The 27,698-nt window shown below is 42.7% G+C and overlaps 1 protein-coding gene across 1 annotated transcript in view; it reads right to left on the bottom strand.

The window, feature by feature from the left end:
* Positions 1-27,698, bottom strand: part of vwa8 (von Willebrand factor A domain containing 8) — a 64,503-nt gene that overhangs the window by 21,227 nt on the left and 15,578 nt on the right. The window contains exons 13-34 of the mRNA XM_020586966.1: positions 24,716-24,876; positions 24,382-24,495; positions 21,823-22,015; positions 21,272-21,349; positions 21,063-21,178; positions 20,844-20,944; positions 20,331-20,437; positions 17,523-17,594; positions 16,754-16,830; positions 14,730-14,805; positions 12,839-12,974; positions 12,193-12,312; positions 11,503-11,708; positions 7,614-7,765; positions 5,548-5,656; positions 5,074-5,212; positions 3,960-4,147; positions 1,777-1,893; positions 1,433-1,497; positions 1,212-1,337; positions 1,018-1,127; positions 488-639 (exon numbers count right to left, since the gene is read on the bottom strand). Coding sequence (XP_020442622.1) covers positions 488-639; positions 1,018-1,127; positions 1,212-1,337; positions 1,433-1,497; positions 1,777-1,893; positions 3,960-4,147; positions 5,074-5,212; positions 5,548-5,656; positions 7,614-7,765; positions 11,503-11,708; positions 12,193-12,312; positions 12,839-12,974; positions 14,730-14,805; positions 16,754-16,830; positions 17,523-17,594; positions 20,331-20,437; positions 20,844-20,944; positions 21,063-21,178; positions 21,272-21,349; positions 21,823-22,015; positions 24,382-24,495; positions 24,716-24,876 — 2,715 coding nt within the window. The remainder of the gene's footprint in view (positions 1-487; positions 640-1,017; positions 1,128-1,211; positions 1,338-1,432; positions 1,498-1,776; positions 1,894-3,959; positions 4,148-5,073; positions 5,213-5,547; positions 5,657-7,613; positions 7,766-11,502; positions 11,709-12,192; positions 12,313-12,838; positions 12,975-14,729; positions 14,806-16,753; positions 16,831-17,522; positions 17,595-20,330; positions 20,438-20,843; positions 20,945-21,062; positions 21,179-21,271; positions 21,350-21,822; positions 22,016-24,381; positions 24,496-24,715; positions 24,877-27,698) is intronic.

Below are 27,698 nucleotides of genomic sequence, written 5' to 3'. Positions count from 1 at the left end.
AGGGTGCGCCCGGCCGCCCTGCGGAGAAAGCTCATTTCGGCCGCCTGTATCCGGGATCTTGCCCTTTCGGTCATGACCCAAAGCTCATGACCATAGGTGAGAGTCGGAACGTAGATTGACCAGTAAATCGAGAGCTTCGCTTTACAGCTCAGCTCCTTCTTCACCACGACGGACCGGTACATCGACCGCATTACTGCAGAAGCTGCACCGATCCGCCTGTCAATCTCCTGTTCCATCCTTCCCTCATTCGTGAACAAGACCCCAAGATACTTGAACTCATCCACTTGAGGCAGGAACTCTAGTAAAACATGGTGAAAAATAACTTTTACAAGTTTGAATGTGATGCTAGTGAACTAAAGACATTTCACAAGTTGCCCAGTCTCCTCTGTAGATATCTTCCCTTTGTACAGAGAAGCTGTTGTCACACCAGACAGATTAAATTGACATGAAATGAAGACGTTTTACAAACACTTTTGTATAATCTCACCATGAGGTCTGGGAAGCCCACGACAACCCGTGCAAAGGAGCCGGTGTCAGCCAGTACACGGCTAGGTGAAACAATCTTCTGGTCCAGAGCAGCACTGAGGTTCTCATTGGGCAGCTGCTCACATGACAACATCTGGGGCACAGACACCTCAGCTGGGAGGATGAAGGGGGAGGGGGGAGGCAGCCAAAAGGGCAGAACACAGCATGATGAGTTAATACAGTAATGTCTGACCCACGCTGGCTGACATAGTCTGTGTTGTTGGGCATTACTCACGACTCAACTCCACATTCTGTTCACAGTGGGACATGGAATGATTTGAATGTGTGTAATATTGATTAAAACATGTTTGGTTCACTTGGCCAGGTCACAGATTAGGTAAGAAGCTCTGTCAAGGCAGACATATGGCTGCCCAGGGCACTAGCCTGTCCCTCTGTACATCTATCTGCTTGGTAGTGTTGACATACTGTCTTTAATAACTGCTAACAGCGCAGCAAGATGTTGTGTGTGCGATGTTTTATCCCTGGATATACCTGAGCTGACTCCATGGCCTGAGCTGACTGGGTCCTCACTGATACTGTGTAGCTGACACACTCCAGAGTCTTCGGCCGCCGTGTGCATGGGCTTGGTCAACAAGAACTTCCTGTTCAGTGAAACATACAGAGTCATATTACAATTTAATTCAATTCAGTGAGACACTGGGGGAGATTTGAGATCCATCACTCACTTGTTGGTGTTGCCCTCCAGGAGCAACCAGCGGTCCTCTGCCACAAGGAAGACGGACTTCAGATTGATCGGGAGTGAGATGGAGTGAACCTGGGCCTCCAGCACATCCAGCACCTCAAGCCGGTTGCTGCAAACACAAGCACACAGACCAGCGATGGACACCACTGTGTAACCGTGCTGTTTTTAAACATCGCTGTGGTCATTTAATTTAAGGCATCTTACCCGCCCTCTTTATAGAAGAGAAGCCAGTTTTTGTGGGCAAAGTCACGGCACATTTTATGTCCTCCCTGCAAACAACACACAGTGTATTATCTTCCATCTTTGTTTTGGACAACTTGTTCTGTGATTATTCTTCACTGCTATAAACACAATCAGCACCAAAACCTTGAAAAACCTTCTGGACAGGAGCATGCATTCTAGTTAATCACCAAAAACAAATATGTAAAGTGCAAACATGTGAGACTGGACTCATGAGAAAACAACAAGTCTAGTCTCTTCCTTGAATGAACAGTGCAGATGAGCATTCAGGAGCCACTCGTCTCTCTAGAGACTCTGAAACCTCTGACCTGCTGTTCCTTACTGCTCCACCAGTTCGAGCCTCCGGAGGGCTGATCACTGTCCGGAGACAACATGAGCCTCCGCACGGCGCCCGTCTCCAGGTCCAGATGGAGCACTGTGTTGCTCTGCCAGGGACACAAATAGAAAGTGGAACCAAAATGGGAACTCTGAGCCAAATGTCATAATATTTAAACATGCTTATACCTCCATAAGGCAGCCTTCTATTACTATTACATTATTGAGGAAACCATTACAATAACATGCCAAAACTGGGACTCTAGCTACAGTATGTTCTACATTGAATAGCTTCTAGCTCTATAAGCCAACAGAGGGGGCTCTTCTCCCACTGGAAGCCACTGGATCTGAGTCCAACTTATGTGAACACACTGCACTACAAGCTCATTTAATTCAGTTTAGATAGGCTTACTGTTCATATGTGCTTCCTTCATTGATAACAGATGAGCAGTAGAATATTTGAGAGTGTGTGTATGTGTGGTGTGTGTTGTGTGAACTGTGCAAAAGGCTTTTGTTTGTGACGCACAAGGCTTCATCTTTGATTGGGTTTTATGAGAAGGAGCCACAGGGGAGCTGGCCTGGGCCCTGGCTGCCCTGCTGCACACTAATGGTTTCCTTATGGCCTCCTGACACACACTGCTGTACTGAGTTACTTAGAGAGAGCAAAGCCCGTTTCCTGATTCTAAACATGTACTGTCTTTGGACACACATATGTCCTGTATGCGGGTGTGTTGTCTGACAAGCTGGGACGCTGCACTCAGCTTGTGTGTGTGTGTAGGTTTGCTGTACATACCTGTGTCTGTCTGTTTGTTTTTGCAGGTCCTTGAACAGAGCAGTACTACATTTGGATACATTTTCACAATCATGCATGTACATGCATTAATATGTACTGCCTAGTAGAATGTGCGTGTGTAGATGTGTATTTAAGTGTTATCTCTGCTGGTCTCCTTGATTTCCCTGGAAGGCCAGTGACCTGTGAATGAACCTCATGTTGTCTGGACCTCTTCATGTTTAGACATGATCCATCACAACGGTATTTTTAGAAGTCCTCCTCTTGCCTAATATGCACCAGCTGTACAAGTGCTCTGGTTGGACAAATAGCTAACATGCATTGTTCTTATACTCTGCTGTCACTGACCAGGGTTTGGAGAGTTTCAGCAGCACAACAACCACGAACGACCTACCATTTTAAGACACCAACACACTTGTGTACAGCTATTTTAAATCTCTGAGGAATCTGTAGTTGTTCTCTACATAAAGGTTTAAAGACTGTGTCACGTTTTGTGCTACAGATGTCGACAAACAAAGAGAATGATTGCACAGTTATTCCTTTGTGACAGTTACTGTGTCAGTGTACAGGTGTGTTTTATTACTTGTTTTATCTCCAGTTTTCTGCTTGTGGCTTTTCCTATAAAACAATGTTCTAATGAACAAGTCATGCTGTTCGCTGTGTGTCCCTTTGCTCATGGTATGTGAACATGGACATGCGTGAGTATACAGGGGGATGAAGTGTTAATTATACATGTCAACTGCAGAGTGCACTAGCTGGTGGTAATAATGTACTGCAAAAGGTAGGAAAGCCACAGTAAACACAGGAAGAGACTGCAAACAATGTCAACAATGCAGGTTTCAAACAAACAAATGTTTCTAAAGCTATAAATACTAATTAAACTAGTGTAAATATTGTCATATAAAACACAAAAACGTGGCCAAACTGATGTTTCTAGGGTTAAAAATGTCATTATTACCACTGTCCCTTGGTGCAAAGTTGAATCCATCTCATGTAGTGATGTTATAGTCAGGATGGTCAAGCAGCCTGACCTAAGTGGGCTTCAATAGTCACATCTCGAGCTCATAGTGGCCAGAGTTTGCCCTCCATGGTCAGACATCCTAGCCCTCTGTCTATCATTAAATGGAAGGAAAAGCTGCTTCCTTACTCTTAAAGATGACACACCATGTTTTAGTGAAACATTTTTGATTATTTACACTCCACAGGTTCATGACCAACATGTTCACAGGATGTTGTCACAGGATCTTCACAGCTGTGACAGCTATGTTTTACCATGGGTTTAAAAAAGCCACTGAATCTAATCTAATGTAATCTGTGTAATTGTCCAGTCACACAAGCTTGCCTTTGTGTGTGTGTGTGTGTGTGTGTGTGTGTGTGTGCCCAAACCTGCTCCTCGTGTAGCACCACCTGTCCATCCAGAGGACTCCCAAGGGGAGCAACAGTGGCAAAGGGCTGCCAGACACCACTGATGGTCCTGGGGAAGATGTCATAGAGCTCGACGCAGTGGACTGTGTCTCCTCCCTCCTTCATGGAGTACAGGGACACCGGGTTACACGTGGCCACATACAGCACACCTAAGAAAACATGGGATTTCAGTGAATTCATTTTGTAACACGTGTCTGTTACAGTCGGCAGATCGCTAGTGACCACGGCATGTACACTACGTTCTACAAACAATGCCACAATAAAACGCGGTATATTTTATAGATGGAAAAACTGTGCGACTCTGCATCTGTCAGTGATGACACAAAGTAATGAGGATCTGAATTTACTGTTCACTCCTGAGTTACATCCACTGTTTTGTCAGATCTGTCTGGCGTTTCCAAAAGTACGATGTTTGTTTCATATTCTTCCTGTACAGTAGTGCACAGACTCCCTCTTCTACTGATTTAGTTACTTGTGTTACATTAGTTTTTTTCTGTTCAATGATTATACTAATTTCTAAGACTAATATCTTGCAAATATCTAACTCAATATACAGTTACAGACTTTTATACATCTTTTATACCCTTTCTGACAATATGTTTATTGCGTTGTACTTGCTCTGGGGTTTTAATGTTGTTTACCAGTGATACTCTGTTTCTTCCTGCTATAGGAGAAAATGAAACTAATCTGACAGAATCCATAAAATTTTTAACCTAGTTTTTTTTATTAGTATACTAACTGACTTTTTATTTACATTTGTCCTTTTCTGTCAATATCCAGTAAAAATCATGTCTTCAACCTTTACTGGAAGCGTCGCTCGCTGCACATCTGTGCACCTACACACACAGTGAAACCATAAGACTTAACACCAGTGAAATGTCTTGTTTTGTTGTTCCTCCCCTCTGTTTTATATGTAATGTTCCTTTGTCATAAGCGTCATCCACTGGATCCTCCTACAGTATATACCGCTAAATGAACACAAAGCATGGAACCTGAGAATGTGTTGTACGACTGTGTGTGTGTGTGTGTGTGTGTGTGTGTGTGTGTGTGTGTGTGTGTGTGTGTGTGTATATACCATCTTTGGCGGTGACATCACAGATAATGTTGACTTCATTCATGGGAAGCTGCCAGTGGGCTTTCTCTTCACTGAAACTCAAAGCCCTGCTCTCCTGCCGGTTGCAGGGGTGACCCTGCACACGCAGAAACACGGGGCCCTGGAAACACGAGACACAGACACACAGTAGTGCACACAAAGTATGAAAACAATACTGGTGTTTATAGTTGGAATTCTGTGTAACTAGGTTCAGATCACAAGGTTGCTTATTTACACTTTAGCTTTTCTCTCCAAGAATCCTGATACAGTACTGCTTTGTACAGAACAGCAGCTGTTTAAACTTTAAACTGATGTCACTTACAATGGATCTCAAGATTGACAAGTTTTCACAACAGACAAACGTCTGAAACAAAAGTGTCGTTAAACCACTCCGTGATCTGGTCTGTCTGCTAGGGAACTTTCAAGGTCTTCTACCCATTTTCTTTGTGCGTTTACCTTTATGTCTATGGAGTGTGTCTCAGTGGGGCAGAGCAGTTTACGGCGGGCATTGCCATCTTGGTTTACTGTCCAGTACCCCGTCATCTGAACCTCTGGCAGGGGCAACCTAGAGATCGAAAATCACATGGTGACAACTGCCGGGTGAGACCTGAACAACTGTGGAATGACTATGCCAGTGAATACCATTTGTGCTTTTGACCTTGATGCACATCTTGCTGTTTCCTCATTTTTCATTTGGGAAATGATGGATTTCACTGTCACCATTTCCCATTTTAAATTAAAATGAACTCATCTCATGATGCAGTCAACACAGGCACCACAAACTGACTTCAAATGAAAGTGTTACTCTGTTGGGAGCAGGAATCCATGCAAAGACATTCCCTAGAGAGGGAAAATCCCATGTATGTGGGACAAGTGACTTTTACTGCTCTTCCCATAAATCATAGCTAAATTGTGGCCACAGTGTTATTGGCTACAGGTGGAGTGAAAGATGCAACACAACCACAAAACACAGAAACTCCAAAGGGATAGAAGGGTGAGGGAATGGACAGTCCTCTATCCATACAAACTTCTACTGTATGGAAACACAATCATACACAGAAGGGGAACTGTTTCTAGTCTTGCATGTCCAAAACTGGAAATTAAGAGACAAAATATTTGCTTTTATGTACAGACAATGCTGTGGGTAAAGCAACTAATCCAATATAAAGTGTTCAAGATGGGTGTTAAAATCACTAAAGCATGGGTCCCAACAGCTAGAAAAACTGCACTGAGGCTGGACGATGCAATTCCAGATATGACTGATACAATAAATGACATATAGACCAAGGAACATACTTGCTTCTGCCCTGCTCCATTCTCAAGATCTGTCTTGAGAGGTTTATGACGGAGAACTTATGAATGTGATAAGTCAAAATAAAACCACAGGAGACAGAAGAAACAAATATCTTCCTTTATTTAAAATACAAAGCTGTACACAGAGAGACAGTGTAGTGGATATTAGAATATCCTTATCTTTCCCTTAAAGGAAAGGTGAGGTCACATGAGTGGTCAGACAGCCAGGAAGTAGTGTGGAGACTTCATGGAAGCCTCAGAGTTTAATCCAGTCACAGGGCTAAAACACAACATCAGCCAATTTCAAGCATTTCAGGATTTTGTTTCTAATACTCAAAAAACAAACAAACAGGAAACGATGTCTACCAGGTTCACTCTCAGCAAGAAGCGCTCCAGAAGGTTTCGCCACAGAGAGGTTCTGCTGACAAGCTTGTAGAAAGGTTCTACAAAACCGGTCACAAAAGTAACTTCAAGAACCTCTCACATAAAGAAGCCACTTCGGGAGAATTATTTTAGAACCTTTGCAGGTCTAATAAGGTGTCATTAATAATGTGTTTCATTAGCTTTGCTTTCTACAATCACAATAGTAAATTCTGTTAATTTATCCTAAATATTGTTCCCTAACAGAATAATATAACAACATGGAAAAATCAACAAAGTGCAGTCTTCATTCTGTTTTAATGATCAGTCATAGAGCACATGTGATCATACTAAAAAGGAAAATGAACAGCAGAGTATGGAACTGTTTAAGGAACCTGGTTCTGAAAGGACAGGATTTAAATGAAGAACGTCAAAAGGATTTAACTTGCACTACTTTTTTGGAGCGCGCATGACATTTTTAGTCACTGTCCACAGCACCCGTCCTCCCTGGAGGTACAGTTAGCATCACCTCTGCCAGCAGCAGCAAGTATGACAACAAAGTCTGACCTGCTCTGTCACTGAATAAAAACTTTTACTATATCTTGGTGCACCCAGCTATCACAGTAGGTGTACCTCTGCCAAGCTGTGGTGGCCCATGAAGATTTGCAGTATCTTTTTAAGGTGTACACACACAGAGATTCATACTGTAATACCCAGGTGGGCTGTAAAGTAATGCCACTGCCCCCTCTATTACTTGCATCTGTAACTGCATGACTGTCTGACAGTGTGTCTGTGCATTAGTCTGGTACTGCATCTACATGGGTGTGTGTTTGGGTGTCATCCTAGTGTCTTGTGCTCCTGATGCTTACTCCTTAGCCAGCTGCACAGAGCTGGGCTTGGCTCCGATGGGAATCCCGTGCTTGTGCAGCGCTTCAATCAGAACCTCCCGCATGTCTTTGTTGTATGAGTCAAAATCAAAGACATTCCGCACCACGTTGGCCAAACCCTCATCAGGGAATTTCTGTTTGGAAGTAGAGAAGGTAGGAAAAGGTAGAGAAGAGAACAGAGAATAAAGAGAAAGCAGGGAGAAGCAAAGGTGGAAAGGATGAAGGGAGTTGTGGAAGAAGAATGAAAAATGAGCAGGAAGGGTGACAAGTAGGAAGAGAAACAGGAAAAACAGGATAGAAAGAAGAGGGGCAGAGAAGGAGAGACAGTTAATATGATTTACATTTTCTGAACAGGGGTCAGAGCAGGGACAGCATGGAAAAATACAAAAAAAAAAAGCCATGCGTCTTTTGCTGAGGCTACTACAGCACTTGTTATTGTGTTTGTGATGTAATTATAGAGCCACAAGTTATACCGTCTCAGTAATGTTTCAGTGTTATACAGTAACTGTGGTGATTGGTTGGTGAAGAGGCAATAAAGGCAGAAAAACAGAGAGAAGGAGCTGCTGTACAACGGCACTTAGACAGAGGCTTCCAAAAGACAAGAGATCTTTACCAAGCTGCTAAAATGTTGGGGGACAGATTAGTGCAGGTGAGTTCCTCTCAGCAGGGCAGGAGTGAGTACATGTGTCTTCTTACATGTCACAGAATACAGTAGTTACACACCTACATGCTCTAACTCACACACCCAAGACTGACATTTTACACACTTGCACACCTTACTCTAGGCTGTAGTAACTTTAATTAGGCATTGGTTGACAATTTAGAAGAAAAGGCGATGGTCCTGATGCAGGCACTGTTCAGTTGTGCTCAAAATAATAGCAGTGTGTTTTTTAAAAAGTGAGTAAAGTTCGAAATCCTTATAATAGCTTTTATTTCCATACACACAGATGCATTGGGAACATTGCACATTCTATTCCAAATCAAAACATGAAGAAAAATGTATCAAATTTGTTACAGAAAGTGAAGAAACAGGAATATTAGGCTGTTTACAAACTCAAACATTTACTGTATAAACTGAAAACTGCTTGAAGATTTAGCTTTCCTGTGAAGCACTGAACTAATATTTAGTTGCATAACCACTATTTCGTGAGAACTGCTTCACATCTTGGTTGCACGGAGTCGACCAACATCTGGCACCTGTGGACAAGTATTCCAGCCCAGGACGGTTGCACTATATTCCACAATTCCTCTGCATTTCTTGATTTTGCTTCAGAAACAGCATTTTTGATATCACCCCACAAGTTTTCTTTTGGATTAAGGTCCGGGGATTGGGCTGGCCACTCCATAACGTTAATCTTGTTGGTCTGGAACCAAGACGTTGCTTGCTTACTGGTGTGTTTGGGGTCGTTCTCTTGCTGAAACACCCATTTGAATTTCCTCTTCGGCATAAGTCAACATGACCTCTTAAAGTATTCTGAAGTATTCGAATTGATCCATGATCCCTGGTATGCAATAAACAGGCCCAATACCACAGTATGAGAAACATCCCCATATCATGATGCTTGCGCCACCACCCTTCACAGTGTACTGTGGCTTGAATTCAGTGTTTGAGGGTCGTCTGACAAACTGTCTGTGGCCCCTAGATGCAAAAAGAACAATCTTGCTTTCTTTAGTCCACAAAATGTTGCGCCATTTCTCTTTAGGCCAGTCAGTGTGTTCTTTGGCACATCGTAACCTCTTCAGCAGATGTCCTGTTTTCAAAAATGGGACTTTGCGGGGGCTTCTTGCCGATAGCTTGGCTTCACACAGACGTCTTCTGATTGTTACAGTACTCACAGGTAACTATAGACCTTCTCTGATCACCCTGGAGCTGAGTCTTTGCTATTTTGGTTATTCTTCAATCCATTCGAATGGTCGTTTTCCATTTTCTTCCATGTCTTTCTGGTTTTGGTTGCCATTTTAAAGCATTTGAGATCATTTTCTGCACTTCTTTATAAGTTTTCCCCTCTCCAATCAACTTTTTAATCAAAGTACGCTGCTCTTCTGAACAATGTCTGGAACAACCCATTATACATAGAAATGCACTATAACCAGCATGTACAACATCTGCCTTCGTCCTTAAATAAGGGCCACCTGTTTGACACCTGTTTCTTCACAGAAAGAATGAGACCACTAATTGAACTCCACACTGCTATTATTTTGAACACCCCCCCCCTTTCAATTAATGATTCAATTACACAGAATCAGCATCATGCATGCCATGACTGTTGGCTCTGTTGGTTTTCTACACCTCCTAGTAAATTATTTGCCATGTAGAAATATAATTTCTACCAAAAACAGTGATTGATCTGGTTAGTGATGTTGGACTACTATTATATTGAACACAACTGTATATGCATACAAGACACCTGGCTACCAGAGCTGATAACAAACTTTGAGATAAGGATGTTTTCTACACAACTACGGCAACATTTACACCAAGAGTAAATGTATAAGTGCAAGAAGTTATCTAAAATATTATGAGAATGGAAACATTTTGTGTTTTATCATACATATCGTGTAGGTGCAAGGCTATGAAAAAGCGGTGCAATATTAGGACCACAGCTGCACTTTCAGACCTACATATTACAATGCATCTACATTGCTGGGCCCATAAACAACTGTATAATGCTGCACAACTTGAAGATAGATTGAATGTGTAGTGCATTGAGTTGTATTGATTTAGGTTCCCACTCGCCACACAGGTACAACTGTGGCCAAATTTGACCTGATAATTAGAAGCTCCACTGGCTAATGCCTCTGCAACAACTATTTAAACTTGGACTGACTCATCCTGTATCTGTCCCGCTCCAGCAGAATCAATAGTGGCAGAACCAGGGGGCCAGTGGGGAATTCAAACACAAGGTCTTATCCCTGTGACCTATTGATCTACTATAGTGCAGGCTAATCGTATTGTAACTCTTTGCTCTTCTGGCTTCTCACCATCATTTTCTCTCTGGGCTAAATACTGTGTACATTTCTAAAGATCTAAAACTACAAGGAGAATATGACAACCCTGATCACTAAATGCATACAAAACAAACATGTGTGTACTGTTGGATACAGCCATTCACACCCACAAGCTGAAAATACCACTTGTGTTTTCCTTTTCCAAGTGATGGTACTGGCAGGACAATGGTAAACAGCCTAGTGAGGATGATGATGGGATGGAAGGCGACTATGGCTAAGTCCTGTTTTTCTGGAGATGAACGAGTGAGCAGAGAAGCTGCTTACTACTCACAGAGTTAAACCACTGGCAGCGCAGTAACAGAATAAAACTGCTTAACATGATTACAATACTGCTATGTTGAACTGTGTTCTTTTTATTTTAGAGATGTGTCACTTTGGTCCTGAACTCCTGAATTAATCACAACACAGATTCCCCTCAAAGTCTTTTTTAGTAATTTTACACAGATTGGATCCACGTGACTACAAGAAATAAACACACTAAGCATGAAATGTGTTGCTTTGATGGTCTCAGATTTCCAAAGGACATGAAGATGAACCATGACCATAACTGCTCTCAGCTACCTGCTGAGCTGGAGAGATGTGGTGCAAATCTGTGGGCTCGGAGTAATGAGGAGATAAACAGTGCACTAGGATAGGAAAGTGCTTTGAAAACCATGCGGCACACAGTGAATAAATCTCAGACAGCACAGACAACATGTTACATGACAGACGACATGCTTTTTTTTTTTTTTTTTTTTAATCACAGGCAACATCTCCTTCAGGAATTATTGATAAAAACAATAGGAGAAAATAAAAAAGCAAAACAAGCACTGTACAGTTGAAGGATATGTATCGCATGTGGTTGTATTGTGAGCCTTCTCACCTGGAGGTGTTTGACAATGTTGACCACCTCTCGGGTGGAGTAGGGGTAGGTGATGGTGCCCTGGTCGGCCATGGACCTCAGCTCTGCGAAGGCAGCCACGAGCTTCTGCAGAGTGGCATCAGGAACGTTGGGGCCGTACTGTTTCAGCATCGCCAGCTCAGCCTGAGGCTTTGGATTGTCCACAGCATGGCAGCTGAAAATATCACCTGTTCAGAGGACAACACCTGGTCACCAGTTTTTGTAGTGGTAGTTGCACTAGCAAAGTATCTGCTTAGCTCTCAAACAGCATTATTAAATCAGGCCCAGTAAGTATAATCCAGCTGCAGAGACTCAGCAGCTGCACTTTCAACATCTGCAGGCAAAGTATGTGACAGCTACTGTTTTAAACAGGATTATAACTTCAGAAAAACTCAATGCAAATCCCAGGATTTACTAATCGCACATATTTATTTAAGTACTTTGTGAGACATGTCTTTGGTCATGTTCTTCTATGGATATCTAACAACCAAACTGTGAAAACAACGGATAAGGTCTGACATTAGACCAGACCATCTGATTTCAGTATTTTCTATTTTTTCTTATCTAAGTTGCTCAGTTCTTAAAAATAAGTGTCATTAAATAAAAATGAAGATTACTCTTTCTCTTAAGTAGGACATGGGTGTTGTGCATCTGTATGTGTGTGTGTTATACCTAGAGCTCCAAAAAAGTCATTGCCCAGGAAGGGAAAGCCTGGTCGGTTAGCCAGGACAAGCATCCTGAAGTCTGGGTGCATGACTATGGAGTTGGGCCTCCCCTTGGCTTCACATGGATCTTTGGAGGAGAGTCAAAGTTAGTACAAGACATGAAAGCATACAGGAACCCTACAACAATCATTTTTCCCATTTCTGCATTAGTTTCTGCCTCTACTCTCTTTTTAATTCTTAAGGTTTTGATCTAATTTGTGTTTCTGGGTGGTACATTTAGTGTTACTTTCCTGACAGCACCGGGAGCTGGCTCCAGTTTGTGTATATGAAGTCTTAAGGTTGCGTTTACATTTCTCTGGGAGGAAGAGCCTCTCAGGAATGGAGAAGCTGTCAGCGTCATGAGTGTGATGACGTAGGACTGCATGGAAAAACTAGGTTTACAGTCCAGCATGATCCAAACTCAACTGGTACCTGTCCATAAAGGCTTTTAGTAGTCTGCATCTGATGTTCTACTCGTCTTTGTCTTCTAGGACGTCCAATCCTCAGTGCGTCCACTTAATGATCCCAATTCTGTCTGCACTTTGTATCTGGGAAGTGTCTGCTATCAAGGTGTTAAACCCAGCATGTTCACGTGAATATACATGAGTGCGTACCTGAGATGATTCTGCGTCCGTCGGCCAGAATCATCTCTCCACTCTCCACCAGGGTTTTCAGGATGCAGGTGACGTTAGTGGGAGCTTTGTCTGCCTCATCAATCACTAATATGTGGCCCAGTTTCACTGCCTTCACCTGCACACATGTACACACCATTCATATAAAAATATATGATAAAACTTTCAGTTGGTGGCTCTTCATTAGTGAAAAGAGGAAGCTCTGTGCACATTACAGACACTGATCGTGTTGTGGAGCAGGGGTGACCTCTCTGGCAGCTGTCTGATCGTCTGTCAGACTTGTTTATAGTTAAGCTGCCTTCTCATGTGTCAGTAATTCACGTGATGAGTACAGGGACTGTAACTGTTAGGAAGGATGGCCAAAAGTACATATATATATATAAAGGCTTTACACACCCACTGTTCATTAGGTCTGATCTTAGGACTGTGCAGGTGGGCACCATCACCGCTGTACTGTACTAGGAGGACTAGAGTTTCTTCTGTTTTTGAGCCAGTGTGCATCATGGGATATTATAAAGCAAGTTGTGACCACTAAGTCCAAATCGTCTCCCAGTAAAGGCTGGTGTGTACAGGCTGTCCTTTGCCCTCCTGTTGTACTTATTAGGACAGGACAGCAATAGCCTTTATCCTTCTTTTTACTACACTGATTTTAACTGAATTTAAATCTGTAGGATAAGATAAGACATTATTAATCCCACAATGTACATTCCTCCACTCCTGAGTAGCCAAAACACTAAAAACTAGGGATGGGCAATGATTTTTGGATATTCAAATAGTCGTTACATTTTAAAAAAATCAAATATTTCATGCAACTATGGTTACATTTTTAAAAAATCAAATATTTCATGCAACTATGATTCTGTCATTAAAAACAGAGCCACTTGCTCTTACTGGTGTGCAGAGCTTAGTTTGTGTCAGGTTGTTAGTCCTCTGATCATTATTGGTGTACACTGACATCTAGTTCTTGTTTCACTGCAGACACTATTAAGCATGTTAGTCCATCAACATGGCTTACTGAGACATTTAACAAAATGAAGCCAACAAACGTTAGATCTTCCAGGAGCAAAATAATTACCATCAACATTCATGTGCTTATCTGTACATCAGACAGATGCTACGATATCGACAATGAGAAATGTCCGAACAGATTCTTTTACTGTACTCCACATTCTAGGACCTGGAGTGGTACAGTTCAGTATAGTATATTATAGTTTAATGAGTACACATGTGTTTTCCTCTGCCATGACAAGTCAAAATGAAAAAGGTTGCTTGTAGTGAGACATGAATGGGACTCAGTTACAGTAAGTGACTGTAGCTATGGAGGCTGAAGCAAAGGAAAGAGGACAAAGGAAAATGGGTGGGTGTGGTGTGAAAGCTGGGCGGCAGAGACAAAAACAACACAGCGGGGTTGCAGATGTTCGACGACTCTTTTCTAGCTAATGTTGGCTCCAGAGTAAAAACTGACTGCTTCTGATTGATTCACAAGTGCTTCCTTTGTGTCGCCCTGACCTTTTCCAATCCACAGTACAAGAGACTTGAAATGTGACGTTACTGCTACTGTGTGAGCGGCTGACACAGCTTCAAAGCTCTGCTTGTCAGTCACACATCAATGTCGGAACAAAAGCAAACATCTGAACATGTAATTACACCTGAATATCTACGAGGCCACACTGACACAGGACTGTGACCGGTGACTGATAAGAAAAGTCATCATTTGTCACGTTTCATCTGTTTTTACCTGCATTTAATGGCTCATGAAACCGTGGTGTGTCTACTTTCACTGCAGGATTTTGAAACATTTACTACATATGGAAGGGAGACAATCCTGTAAAGGTAACGACAAACACAATAAGCGTGCATGTTACCAACTGACCAGAGGTGAGTCCTCGTACATGATAATGCCATCTTGGACTGAAGGCTGCAGGGTCAAAGTCTGGACAGTCGTGTCTCTGGGGGAGCAGAAAAAAGGGTTAAACACATAAACATTTAAACTGCACCTTTGCTTTCATTCAAATAGAGTTGAAAAAAATCTGATTAGGTCAAATGTGAAGAATTCTCCTGTTCAGCTTCAGTGTTTCTTCAGACTAAAAAAAATCTCAGAAGATCTTAGGAATGGATTTTTTTCTAATAAAAAGTAAACTCGCATTTCCCTTTTCCTCTCTAAACAGTTAACTTGCTCTCAACAAACGGTAACATGGGATCATATACCTGCCTTCTGGGCTGATTTTCATAAAGAAATTTAAAAAAAGAAGAAGAGGATCTGTTCTTGTAATGGGCGTGTTGAGGTATAAATTTCAGATAACAAAGAAAATCCTCTTTTTCTTTTTTTTAATCTAAAATTTATACCTCGACACGCCCAAAACCAGATGAGTTTCCTGCTGCTAGAAGACGCTCGTCGCCATCATTTACAGAGAACAAGAATGTTCTTCAGAGACGTTTGGAGAATGAGAGGAGCATGTGGTGCAGATTATAAGTTGAGTAGGTGAAAGAAAACCCAAACTGCTCCTGTTTCTATTTAAAGAAAGCACTACTCTGTTCTTACGGTGTTCAAATGTGTTTCCATTGACCTACAGAGGCGGTTTCCATGAACAGACCTCACGTCTACAGTGCATCTGCATTTCATATTTCTCTACAGAGTTCCTTTATTTACCATTTGATCACCAGAGACAGGCCAGATACAACGACTGTCAGTAACACTGGACTTCAGGCCTGAATCACAAACACTACTGAAGCATCTCCCAATGACTTTGATTCCCTAGTGATGGCCAAAATTATCATTCCCTCTCTTTTTTCTGAACATCTCCCTCTTCAGCCCACATACTACAGCAGCCCCCCGCCAGCAGCCCGCTCACAGTGTGATCCAGAAACTGTCCTAGTTTCCTTTCTGGCTGGCTGCATCTCTCTTGCCTTTCTGAGCCACATCTCTGTAGGCTTTCAGTCACAGGCTCCTATGAGCCACATGCACAGATCTTCCTGCCTCTGCCCTGGCCTAATAATAGCTGCTGCTACAGTAGCTAACCAGGACACATCCATGCTCGGCTCCACTTTGACTTTCACAAGACTTTGACAAACAGGCAGACCGAGTGCAGTCGATGTTTGACCACAGATTAAGTGTCACTGGTCACAACAGTAACACAGAATTTTTTTCCACGACGTCTCACTTCGGCTCTTCATTTTGTACAATCTGCGACTTTCACTGATATTCTGTTTGTCTGTCTCTCACAGAGTCACCGGCACAAGTCATTGCCACCCTATTATTATCAGTGCTCAGATCAATGTAAGGGCCTTAACTGACTCTGATTAACCTAAGTTTCATTCAACAACGAGGCTGATTTCACAGCACACAACACGTCGATACGGTGATGAACACAGATGAACAACTCTGACCTAATTTTTCCGAGGCATGACTGTGTATGTAGGTATTTATAGAAGCAGTGAATCAGAGTTAACATGAACTTCTTCAAATCTTTAAAATGGGAATGTGAAATTATTGTTCTGGGGAAGGATGGCCTAATTTACTGAGGACCAACATAGTTTCTGACACCCTTAGATGGGAAGGCTGAAGCTGGCACAGTAGTAAGAGAGGAGAACTGAAAAAGTCAGCAAAGGTATTTTGTGTTTAGGAGAACGAGGTATATACTAATGATGGAAAGATGAAGCCCCATTGAATCATCAGAGCTTTCCAGTGGTCAAAAGAAGTTACCAAAGGAATCTGTATGCTCAGTATATGTGTATAATAGGGCAACAGCCCCTTATGTCTGTAGCTCAACAGGTTAAACAACTGGTAGTGAAACATTGGTTGAAATCACGTTAGGTTTAGGGTTACCCAAGCTGATGTGACACGGTCAGTGGAAATGTGTTTTGGGCACTTTGAAATAAGGCATTGCCTCTCCTCACCTGTGAAGCTGTAGGTATTCCCTTGGCCTGTTCAGAAGGTGCAGGAACCGGTCCACTATTTTATTTTTACCCACCCCCTGTGGAGGGATACAAAAGCAGAAAACTAAACACCCAGTACAGTTTAATTAAATTAATGATAATACATCCGCTGTGTTTCATTAACAGGCTGTGAAGACGGATAAACAGGTGTCCAGGACCAGTTCTGACGGTGTTGTGTTCCGACAGGGGCAGCTCTCTGGGACTCCCCACTGGCTTCCCACAGAGCCTGCCTCCCCTGGATGGCTGCTGAGTCTCTCAGCCAGCCAGTCAGACTTCCAGTACACTGCTCTTAATGTCCCAGCTTCAGCCGTGCATGGTCATGCAAACAGTTCTGCAAATAGTTTCTCCCACTCAGTCTCATTAACATGCTCACGCACACGCAAACATTAATGCACAAACCCACACAGACAGCCTCCTGTGGGCTGCCAGTACACCATGTCCACTTTCACTCTGTCCTCCTCCTCCGCCCTGCCTCTCAGCCTGCCCACTGGGACCAGACTGGGGGCACAGAGCATCTCCAGGGAAGTGCTACATGCTTCCTTATTCCCTTATCTTGTTTCATAACTCTGCCTTCCATGCTCAGACAGCTGACATGCGGCCTACTTCACTCCACATTAGGACCTCTGTGGATACAGGCTCGTGAGACTCAGTGATTGGCTGCAACAAGACCTTTTTTTAGCAACAGCAGAATTTTAATTGAAGTAGGTAGTTATAGTAACAGGTCACTCACCTGGTTGCCAACCAAAACGAGGTGCTCTCCTAACAGAAAGTCTTTCAACATGTCCTCCATCACCATCAAGTGCTGCAGAGACATGTAAGCAAATATTCAAGTTATAACTTGGCTTTGACTTACACAGATGGGCATTTTCACCTACTATGATAATACATTTCATCATGGGTTTGTTTAAAAATCTGGAGGGTTTTCTTTTTCTGCACCATTCCAACTGTGCTGCTACTCTTTAAGACAGAAAACAGGTCATTCAAAAAGTAGGGCATCCTCCTTGTTCTCATCCGATCTCACCACCCCTCCATTCTTATTTCAGTCTCCAATCCAAGAAGGCAGAACAAAGGGGCAGAATGAGGACAGTGAGAGAGTGGGACAGAGATAAATCTGGGTCACACAGCGTCACCAAGGAGATGTCATTTCCTTAGATGTTTCCTGGCCAGTATGACAGGGAGCGGACGTGACACACCAACATCAAAATAAGCAAAAATGGGCACAGAAACACCAACATCTACCTGTGCATATACAGGAGCATCAGTTTATCTAACCAAATGTGTGGGCAGGTCTCTGCACCTAATGCAATTTGCCTCAGAAAATTCCAAACCTGTTGTCAACTACTCATCACTAAAATAAATTGATGCAGCTTAGCAGAGCAGTAACTGCTGATTTCATCAGTGGTACGTACTTTTACCTACTTTCTTAGAGAGGCTGCCACTGATAGAGGGCGGGACATGAGTCATTATAATCAGGTAGGAATTTTACTCAACTCTCAACTCAACTCATTTTTATTTATATAGCACTTTACCACAGCCACAGCTGACCAAAGTGCTTAACATACAGTACAAGTCTAAAATTGTAACAGCATAAAAAAATAAAAACAATAAAACATACACTATAGCACTACAGACAGAGTCTCATTCCTGGCCAAACGCCAATGAATACAAATAGGTTTTCAAATAAGACTTAAAAATAGAAAGTGAGGGGGCCTGCCTAATATAAAGAGGCAATGCATTCCACAAGTTCGGACCCACCACAGTGAAAGTTCTATCCCCCCCTAGTTTTCTGCCTAGCCCTCGGTGCCTCCAGAAGAAGCTGATCAGCTGATCTAAGGCACGGATTATACAGGCGTAAAAGTTCCGCAAGATAAGATGGTGCCAGCCGATTTAAGGACTTGTAAACAAATAAAAGAATCTTAAAACGAACCCTAAAACGCACAGGAAGCCAGTGAAGAGATGCCAGAACTGGAGTTATGTGGTCCCTCTTATGCCCCCCTACCAATAACCGAGCGGCAGCATTCTGAACCCTCTCGAGGCGGGCAAGACCCGTTTCATTGACTCCAGAGTACAATACATTACAGTAATCCATGCACGATGTAATAAACGCATGGATCACCATCTCAAAATGCTGCCGCAACAAAAAGGGATTTACTTTCACTAACTGCCTAAAATAGACAAAAACAGATTTTATGGCCCCGTTTATCTGGCTTTCCATTGTCAAGTTGGAGTCTATTTTAACACCTAAGTCAGTGATCACCGGTCACACATACTGCCCCAAGAACCCCAAGTCTACCGGGGGAAGGTCATCAGGCGTATTCGGGCCAAACACTATAACTTCAGTTTTAGCATCATTTAACCTTAAACGACTTAGAGACATCCAGCCATTAATATCAGCAAGACACGATAAAAGCGTCTGAATCAAGTGGGTGTCCTTCTTACTCAAAGGCATAAAAATCTGGATGTCGTCAGCATAGCAATGAAAAGAGACACCATGTTTCCTAACAATAGAGCCAAGGGGAAGTAAATACAGTGAAAAAAGCAGAGGCCCCAAAATTGAGCCCTGTGGGACCCCAACAAAGGGGTTGTCACAGATTCAACATCTGCCAACCCGACAGACACTGATCTACCTGATAAATATGATTTAAACCATGCTAGGGCAGCACCACAAATGCCCACCAAATCCTGAAACCGAGATATTAAAATGTCATGGTCAACCATGTCAAAGGCGGCAGTCAAGTCCAACAGGACAAGAATCACGTATTCACCCGCATCAGTGGCCAAATAAATATCATTAACAACCTTCAGTAAGGCAGACTCTGTACTATGCAGTATATGATCAATAAGCATGATACCGAAATGAAAATATTGCTGGCATCTGAAATTTATGAAAGTTAGACAACACAAACTGACTGGTTATCAGTGGGGCAGAGTTCCTGCCAGGCCGGTACTAACATTATCATCTCTGAGTCTCCAGTGCATCTGAAAAGGGCCTAGCAGGAGCAACAGAGAGCATGGCCTTGGGAAATATCAGCTAATACCACAAGTGCACGCAAAATCCTTGATAATGAAACAGTGTCACGCACTGCAGCAAGGACTGAGTGTTGGTAATAATGACAAGAAAGAAAGAGGAATGAGACTGAAGGGAGGATCAGAGTTGTCTTTTCATTGGTGTATGACCTCATTTGAACACTGCTATGAATACTGTGTGGTGATGAATACACAGTGTTGTCTTTCTCGGTTTGGGAGAAAACGTTTTGTGGATGATGATCCGGATCATCACAAAATGTAAAGGACCCTACCTCTTCAAGAAAGTCATTAAAATCCAATCATTTCGTTTTGAGTTATGCTATGAACTAACCTATGAACAAAGACACCAGTCAACAGTGGTAAAAACTGAACCTCCTTGGCAGTGGTAACAAATGATTATTCCTTATTTTTTTCTGATCTATCTTTCTGGACTTCTTTTACAGGGGCCCTGTAAAATACAGCCTTGGTGTGTCACTACTTACATGTTTGGTTGTGAAGGGTGTGTAATTACCTGAGGATTATCATAGAAGAGCACATCTGGAACCTTCATTTTCTCGTAAGGGTTGTAGACGGGAGTCGACACACTGCCAATAGTCAGCACACCATCCTTTAGCACACCTGGAGAAATGCAAGACAGGGTTCGCTGTGGCTGTGTTTGAACATTTCTCTTCCTACTGAGCACCCCCAATTTATGACATGATTCAAACTCAGAGCTGTTGTGCAGTGTACAACGTGTTGACAATCATGGTCACAGATTCTGTTTCTTGTGAGCAACATTAAAATTTAAATCCCAACAACATTTCATCAAAACTTCACAAACCTCCACCCACAAGTCGCCTCTCACCTTTTAAAACAAAGGCTGAGGCTGAACGGTTGGACCAAGTGTTTTTTTTTTTTTACCTCTTAAGGCAGAATAAAGGAGGGTCAATGCTGACCCCCATGCTGGCTTGGTGCTTTTTATACAGAATGTCATGGTGGAAAATGGTGCAATAATCCTGCCTTGAACAGGCAGTGTGGAGCTTACAGCTGTACTCTGGAGCCTGTTCAGCAGCACCTGGTGTGTCCTGTATGGAGCAGCTGGCAAGGCTTTTCTGAAGAGAGGCACGAGCCAGGGTGGGCAGGAACCTGCAACACACAAGCACACACTTACTCACCGGTGCACACAGTCATGTAACATTAAAAATGACCTTACAACCCAGATAAACACACAGAAACAAGGCTGACTGTGTGTGTCTGGGTTTACCTGGAGAGACACGCCTTGTTGACAGCGTGAGCGACACTCTCCTCTGGGTACCGAGAGAGACGGCGACAGATTCTCAACAGCTGTCTGGTGGAGAGAGAAGAGGCCAGAGACTGTGCCTGGAAACACACACCATACACAAATAAATGACTTACAGCACACACATGTAAACAAAGTGGTAAGAGCACACACACACACACGCGCACACTTACTGTGGGGTCGTTTGTCTTGCGGAGGCTGTGTGTGAGGTGTAACAGCTGCTCTGCTGCTTCCTTTGGAACCCCGGGAGTCTAAAAAGTGAGAGAAAAGGAAGGTGAGCAGCACAGATGAAGAGGATGTATTTGATCTAAGCTACAGAAAACCTAAGCTGGGGTTGCTGGTTTTCCATTTGAGATATTCAGTCAGTTCTCAGTTTATGAGGTTCCCTGGCTCCAACAGTCCTGCAATAAACACTCCTACTAAAAGTGCAAAACCAAAGCAAACGGGATAGTAATGTAAAACGTATACGCATGGTGCTGATGTGTGTAAGGTTGATTTTAGAGAACAGTGATTCCTTATATTTGTGAATGTCATAGTAAAACAGCAATGCTCCAAGTTCTACAACAACAGAGTCTTTACTTAGTTTGATCAGAACTATTTATCACACAGATTTTTGCTCATTTCCATTGACTGTCAAACACAAAGCAGTGATCAGTGCAAAATACACCATATATCAGGTCAGTTCTGTATGGAGGTGTTGCTCTTCAGCGTGTGTGTGTCTCACCAGTCCCTGTATGAGGTCCATCTCCTCCGCTTTGGACAGGGGGGTGACACTGTGGTAGAGGAACATAGTGAGCAGCTCTGGGCCCAACCACTGCTGACTTCTGCTGCTGCTGCTGCTGCTTGTACTGGCACCCACAACAGGGGGCTCAGCCAGAGCCAGTACCCTGAACGACGGGTGGATGGGGAAGACTGACCTAAAACACACACAGAGACAGAGGATAACAGTTACAGACATAAAAATACACACATTTGAACACTTGTTCAAGTAGATGTGGGGTGGGGTGCAGGTGCACATGGTGCTTGTGTCACACCCAGTCGATGTCAGGGACCAGAGCATGATTGTTGACAGCTGGCTGTGTAATCTTCTGATTCAAGAGGACAGCAAAGTCCAATTCTATCACTCACGGAGACAGTCACACTGTCACAACAGGATATATTTACTGTAATGTGGGTGGAAGCAGGCACTGATCATCATCATCACTAGATGAGTGTGTGGCAAGACATTTCATACGTAGATGAAGACATCAGAGAGTGTTCTTATTTGGCTTAGCACTGTACTCTACTTTCCATTAAAAAAATAAAAGCCAAGTTCAGGCCCCTCATTTTCTCCCTGTCTTGCCTTCTCCATTCAGTCTGTTTATGTCTCAGTTACATAAATGTAACTTAAATATCAAAACATTAAAGAAAGCTGTCTTGGTCAACAGTAACAAGTTTACTGCTGCTCTGGAGTCGGATGCTCCAGCGTGTGGTTTGTGGTCTGTTGCTACAACATTAGCTGTCAGGGAAGCAGGGACATTAATGTTTAAATCAACTGCCTAAGCTAAACTGGGCTGCATGTGTCTCCTTTCTTTCTGGAGTAGAATACACACACACACACACACATACACACACATGCACAACTTGGAATTACCTGCGTTTATGTATAGATTTGTCTTAAAATCAAATCCTCATCTATGTTACAACTATGAACAAACACAATATATTTTAACTAATAACACATACATTTTTGAATTGTTCTTAATCATACAGAATAAATCATTAAAACTAAAGGTCTCAACAAAAACTAGCTGCAGTCAGGAGTTGGAATCCTGGAGTCCAGTCAGTGAAACCACAGTGGAGCTGTGGGTAACAGCTGCTCTGACTTAAACTCTCTGAGCTTTCTGTCCACTAGAAGCATCTGCTGATCTCAGACGACTTGCAATCAATAGCTGTTGATTTACATAAAGCTGGAAAGGATCAAAAACTAATCTCAGAGTTTAGATCCTCGCCACTACACAGTTACACAAACTGTCTATAAATGGAGATGACTCAGTTCTGTGGCTACTCTCCCTAGACGTGGGTTTCCAGCTCAGACGACTCCAAAGATACGATGCAGAATGATCAGTGAGGTTAAAAAAAGAAGCCCACAGTAACAGGCTAAAGGCTAAAGCTGAAAGGAATCAAGGGAGCTGGTTTATATCTCTGTCCAGTCTACCATACAAGGTGCATAGCTGCAGGGAGTCCATGGCAGAACACCACAGAAGAAGCCACTGCTATCCAAATATATAAAATGATCACTGCACACCTGATGTTTGCCAAAGTGTTTTAAGAACTGATGAAACTAAGGAAAGAACACACCGTTCTCCATCTCCATATGGTGAAAACAGGGCACTGCATAACAACCTGAAAACAACTTGCTGGCTGTTTCTCATCCACCAATAACAGTTTCATATCTCTGTTTGGTGGACAAGGAGCCTTAAATGTTGAACTGGATACTGACTGAAAGACTGAAACTGCAACCTGTACTGTACTGGACTGGACAGTAAAACCCTGGCAGACACACACACAAATCACACATTTTGTCTGAGCCACAGGAGGGGAGGAAGAGGAAGTGGGTTTATTTCAGCCCAGACACACCACCACAAACATCCTTCCTGCCAGCTTAGGTGGGTTGTTAAGACGTACCACATAAATGTGCATGTACACACCCACACACAGAGAAACACACACTTCATGAGCCAAATACGGGAAGCAGTTAAGGTCAAGACCAACAATGGTCAGTCACAAACAAAATGTAAATGCCAAGCAGTGCAAAGAACAATAATATCGTACATTTTTATAAACCGCTGTACAGTGCGTCTCTGTTACTAAAACTGCCCTTCTTAGGTCATATTGCCAACACTCCCCACCAGTGCAGACCTAAGCAGTATGTAACCTGGGGTTATTTTCAGTCCGAACACCTGGAATGACTCCTTCCTGCATGGAGGTTCTGGGTTAGTTGGATGATGGATACTTGTTCAGAAGGGAGGCTTCAAATTTAACAGAAACACTATGTGACTTTTTTCTCTTTTTGAATGGGTTCTTCTTCACTCATCTCTCACCCCAAAGTGCATGAGATTATGAATGTAAACAGCCTTTCTTCCCATTATGGTGCTAATGCTGAATGTGGTTATTGTCGTCTCAGGAAAGTCAGGGACCACTTCTGTTGTGTTTCCATGCTTGATGCAAATACTGATTCAGAAACGCTCCAAAAAATGCTCCTGACCTTTCCGTGTGTGTGTGCGCGCGTGTGTGTATATACCTCTCTTGCATTTGCTGGTCACTAAACTGCAGCTGTTCCTTTAGTGTCTGATATCTGTCCCACCTCAGTAGCCTGCTCCCATCGTACAGATCCAGCTCCCTGTCATGAAGCAACCTGGGACACAAAACACAGTGGAATGAGCTGAGAAGTGTTTGTATTTGCAATTTACAGCAGCAGCTCCATTCACTCCTGAAAAGCAGCCATAAGAAGTTTAAGGGGAAAACACATTCAAACTGAGCAGCAGCTACAAAAACACAACAGAGAATACAGAAATAAAACAGCATTCTTCATTCAACACAGTAAGCTGTATATATCTTTGAACACACTGAAGTACCTGGACAGCACAGCCAGGGTTCCCAGGTTGACTCTGTGTATACCGTCAAGGAGCAGCAGCTTGCCCTCCATGGCAGCAGTGACCAGTGGGGCCGGCCTCCACGCTGTGTCTCCGTTGGGGAGGGTGTACCTCTGCTGGAGAAGGTCCCTGGCTGTCATGTCCTGGAGGTGAACAGAGAGCAGTGAGAGGCAGGAGGTGGGGGCAAAAAGGAGCAGGACAAGGTAGAAAAAGAAGGTCAAGCTGATACCTCAGCTTTACTTAACTGCATGAACTGTAGCGTCATACTCATTCTAACACCCCTGTGTCATGACAGAGTCACAGACTTGCACTATTTGTTGTAGGCAGACTGCTGAATTGCTAACTGCTCTACAGTAAGATGATGTTTCGCATCACACTAAGTCAAAAACACTCGGTGCTATCATGAAGCAGAACGAATTAAGGGAAACGTGTGGTGTCATTAACCAACAGCAGGCATGAGCCATTAAAGATAAGCAAGACATTGACAGGGAGAAATCACTGTCTCTCAGTGTTTCTGGTAACATACAGTGGTGTGAAAAAGTGTTTGCCCCCTTACTGATTTCTTATCTTTTTGCATGTTTGTCACACTGTAATGTTTCAGATCGTCAAACAAATTTATATATTAGTCAAAGATAACACAAGTAAACACATCATGCAGTTTTTAAATGAAGGTTTTTATTATTAAGGGAAAACAAAATCCAAAACTATAGAGCCCTGTGTGAACAAGTGTTTGCCCCCCTGTCAAAACACTGGTTTATCGCACCTGAGTTCAATTTCTCTTGCCACACCTGTTCGCAATCAAGAAATCACTTAAATAGGACCTGCCTGACAAAGTGAAGTAGACCAAAAGATCCTCAAAAGCTAGACATCATGCCGAGATCCAAAGAAATTCAAAAACAAATGAGAAAGAGAATAATGGAGCTCTATCAGTCCGGAAAAGGTTATAAAGCCATTTCTAAAGCTTGGGGACTGCAGCGAACCACAGTGAGAGCCATTATCCACAAATGGCGAAAACATGGAACAGTGGAGAACCTTCCCAGGAGTGGCCAGCCGACCAAAATTACCCCAAGAGCGCAGCGACAACTCATCCAAGAGGTCACAAAAGACCCCACAACAACATCCAAAGAACTGCAGGCCTCACTTGCCTCAGTTAAGCTGAGTGTTCATGACTCCACCATAAGAAAGAGACTGGGCAAAAATGGTTTGCATGGCAGAGTTCCAAGACGAAAACCACTGCTGAGCAAAAAGAACATAAAGGCTCGTCTCAGTTTTGCCAGAAAACATCTTGATGATCCCCAAGACTTTTGGGATAATACTCTGTGGACAGACGAGACAAAAGTTGAACTTTTTGGAAGGTGTGTGTCCCATTATGTGTGGCGTAAAAGTAACACCGCATTTCAGAAAAAGAACATCATACCAACAGTAAAATATGGTGGTGGTAGTGGGATGGTCTGGGGCTGTTTTGCTGCTTCAGGCCCTGGAAGACATGCTGTGATAAGTGGAACCATGAATTCTGCTGTGTACCAAAATATCCTGAAGGAGAATGTCCGGCCATCCGTTTGTGACCTCAAGCTGAAGCGAACTTGGGTTCTGCAGCAGGACAATGATCCAAAGCACACCAGCAAGTCCACTTCTGAATGGCTGAAGAAAAACAAAATGAAGACTTTGGAGTGGCCTAGTCAAAGTCCTGACCTGAATCCAATTGAGATGCTGTGGCATGACCTTAAAAAGGCAGTTCATGCCCGAAAACCCTCCAATGTGGCTGACTTACAACAATTCTGCAAAGATGAGTGGGCCAAAATTCCTCCACAGCGCTGTAAAAGACTCATGGCAAGTTATCGAAAACGCTAGTTTTGGATTTTGTTTTCCCTTAATAATAAAAACCTTCATTTAAAAACTGCATGATGTGTTTACTTGTGTTATCGTTGACTAATATATAAATTTGTTTGACGATCTGAAACATTACAGTGTGACAAACATGCAAAAAGATAAGACATCAGTAAGGGGGCAAACACTTTTTCACACCACTGTACATCATGACTGCGTCCCTGTTTCAGACGTAAGCAGACCTGAACAGACTTGCCAACTTGCAGAGCAAGAGATTAGAGAGCACTCTAGCACCACACGTCTACACAACCATTATGCAGCTGTCAAGATAAGTAGGTTCCACAACCTGGATCTTTATGAAAGGTAATAAATGATTTCTTATCTTGATTAAGGTGCCTGCTTGTGACATAAGAAAAATCACAGCCATTCAAATTCTGAATGTACACTAAGCTTTATATTTGATTACCCGTCTGGTGTACAGTTACTCACATACTCTTATGTAACTTTACCTCCTCAGTGTGGTGAAATGTAAACCAGTACATTTACCAATGCACTGTACTTTGCACGGTTACATAACTACATATTGCAAACACACAGTTACAGATCAATTTTCCAAAACAAAACAAGAAAGTATGTAGTGTTACTGACTGAACCACCAAGCAACATGTGCATTAGTTCCCCTGCAACCAGCTTCAGAATTAAAATGGTGTCAATAAATTCATCTGTGATCCTATAATAAATGCATTTTTTTAAACAACATTCACATACTGTAACCTAATTAAAATGTTATACGGGGTACTTTGTGTATGTAGTTTATACAAGAAAGAAAACCACTTTTTCCACACACTGGTTTACCACAATGTAAAAGTGTGGAAAGTGTGTTTGAGTGCTTCATTCTGTCATGATTACATCACCTGTGACGCGTTCAAGCTTTATTTGCAAAGCTGCTTCCAAACATCCACAAGGCAAAACTAACTCAGGCTTGGTTAAGCAGTGATACCTCTGACTGAACGTCTGTGTAAACCTCTGTATGGGGGGCGTGAATTCAGGTTCATTCCTTAAATACACAGCTTGTTACATGTGTGTTAATATTTTTATGCTTCTCCTTTTGTTGCCCGTGTTCAGTTATTAAAGGAAG

Source organism: Monopterus albus, unplaced genomic scaffold (assembly GCF_001952655.1).
Source record: "Monopterus albus unplaced genomic scaffold, M_albus_1.0 scaffold432.1, whole genome shotgun sequence".
Taxonomy (NCBI): domain Eukaryota; kingdom Metazoa; phylum Chordata; class Actinopteri; order Synbranchiformes; family Synbranchidae; genus Monopterus; species Monopterus albus.
The sequence above is the reverse complement of the archived record's forward strand: the minus strand, read 5'-3'. Positions and strand labels throughout refer to the sequence as shown.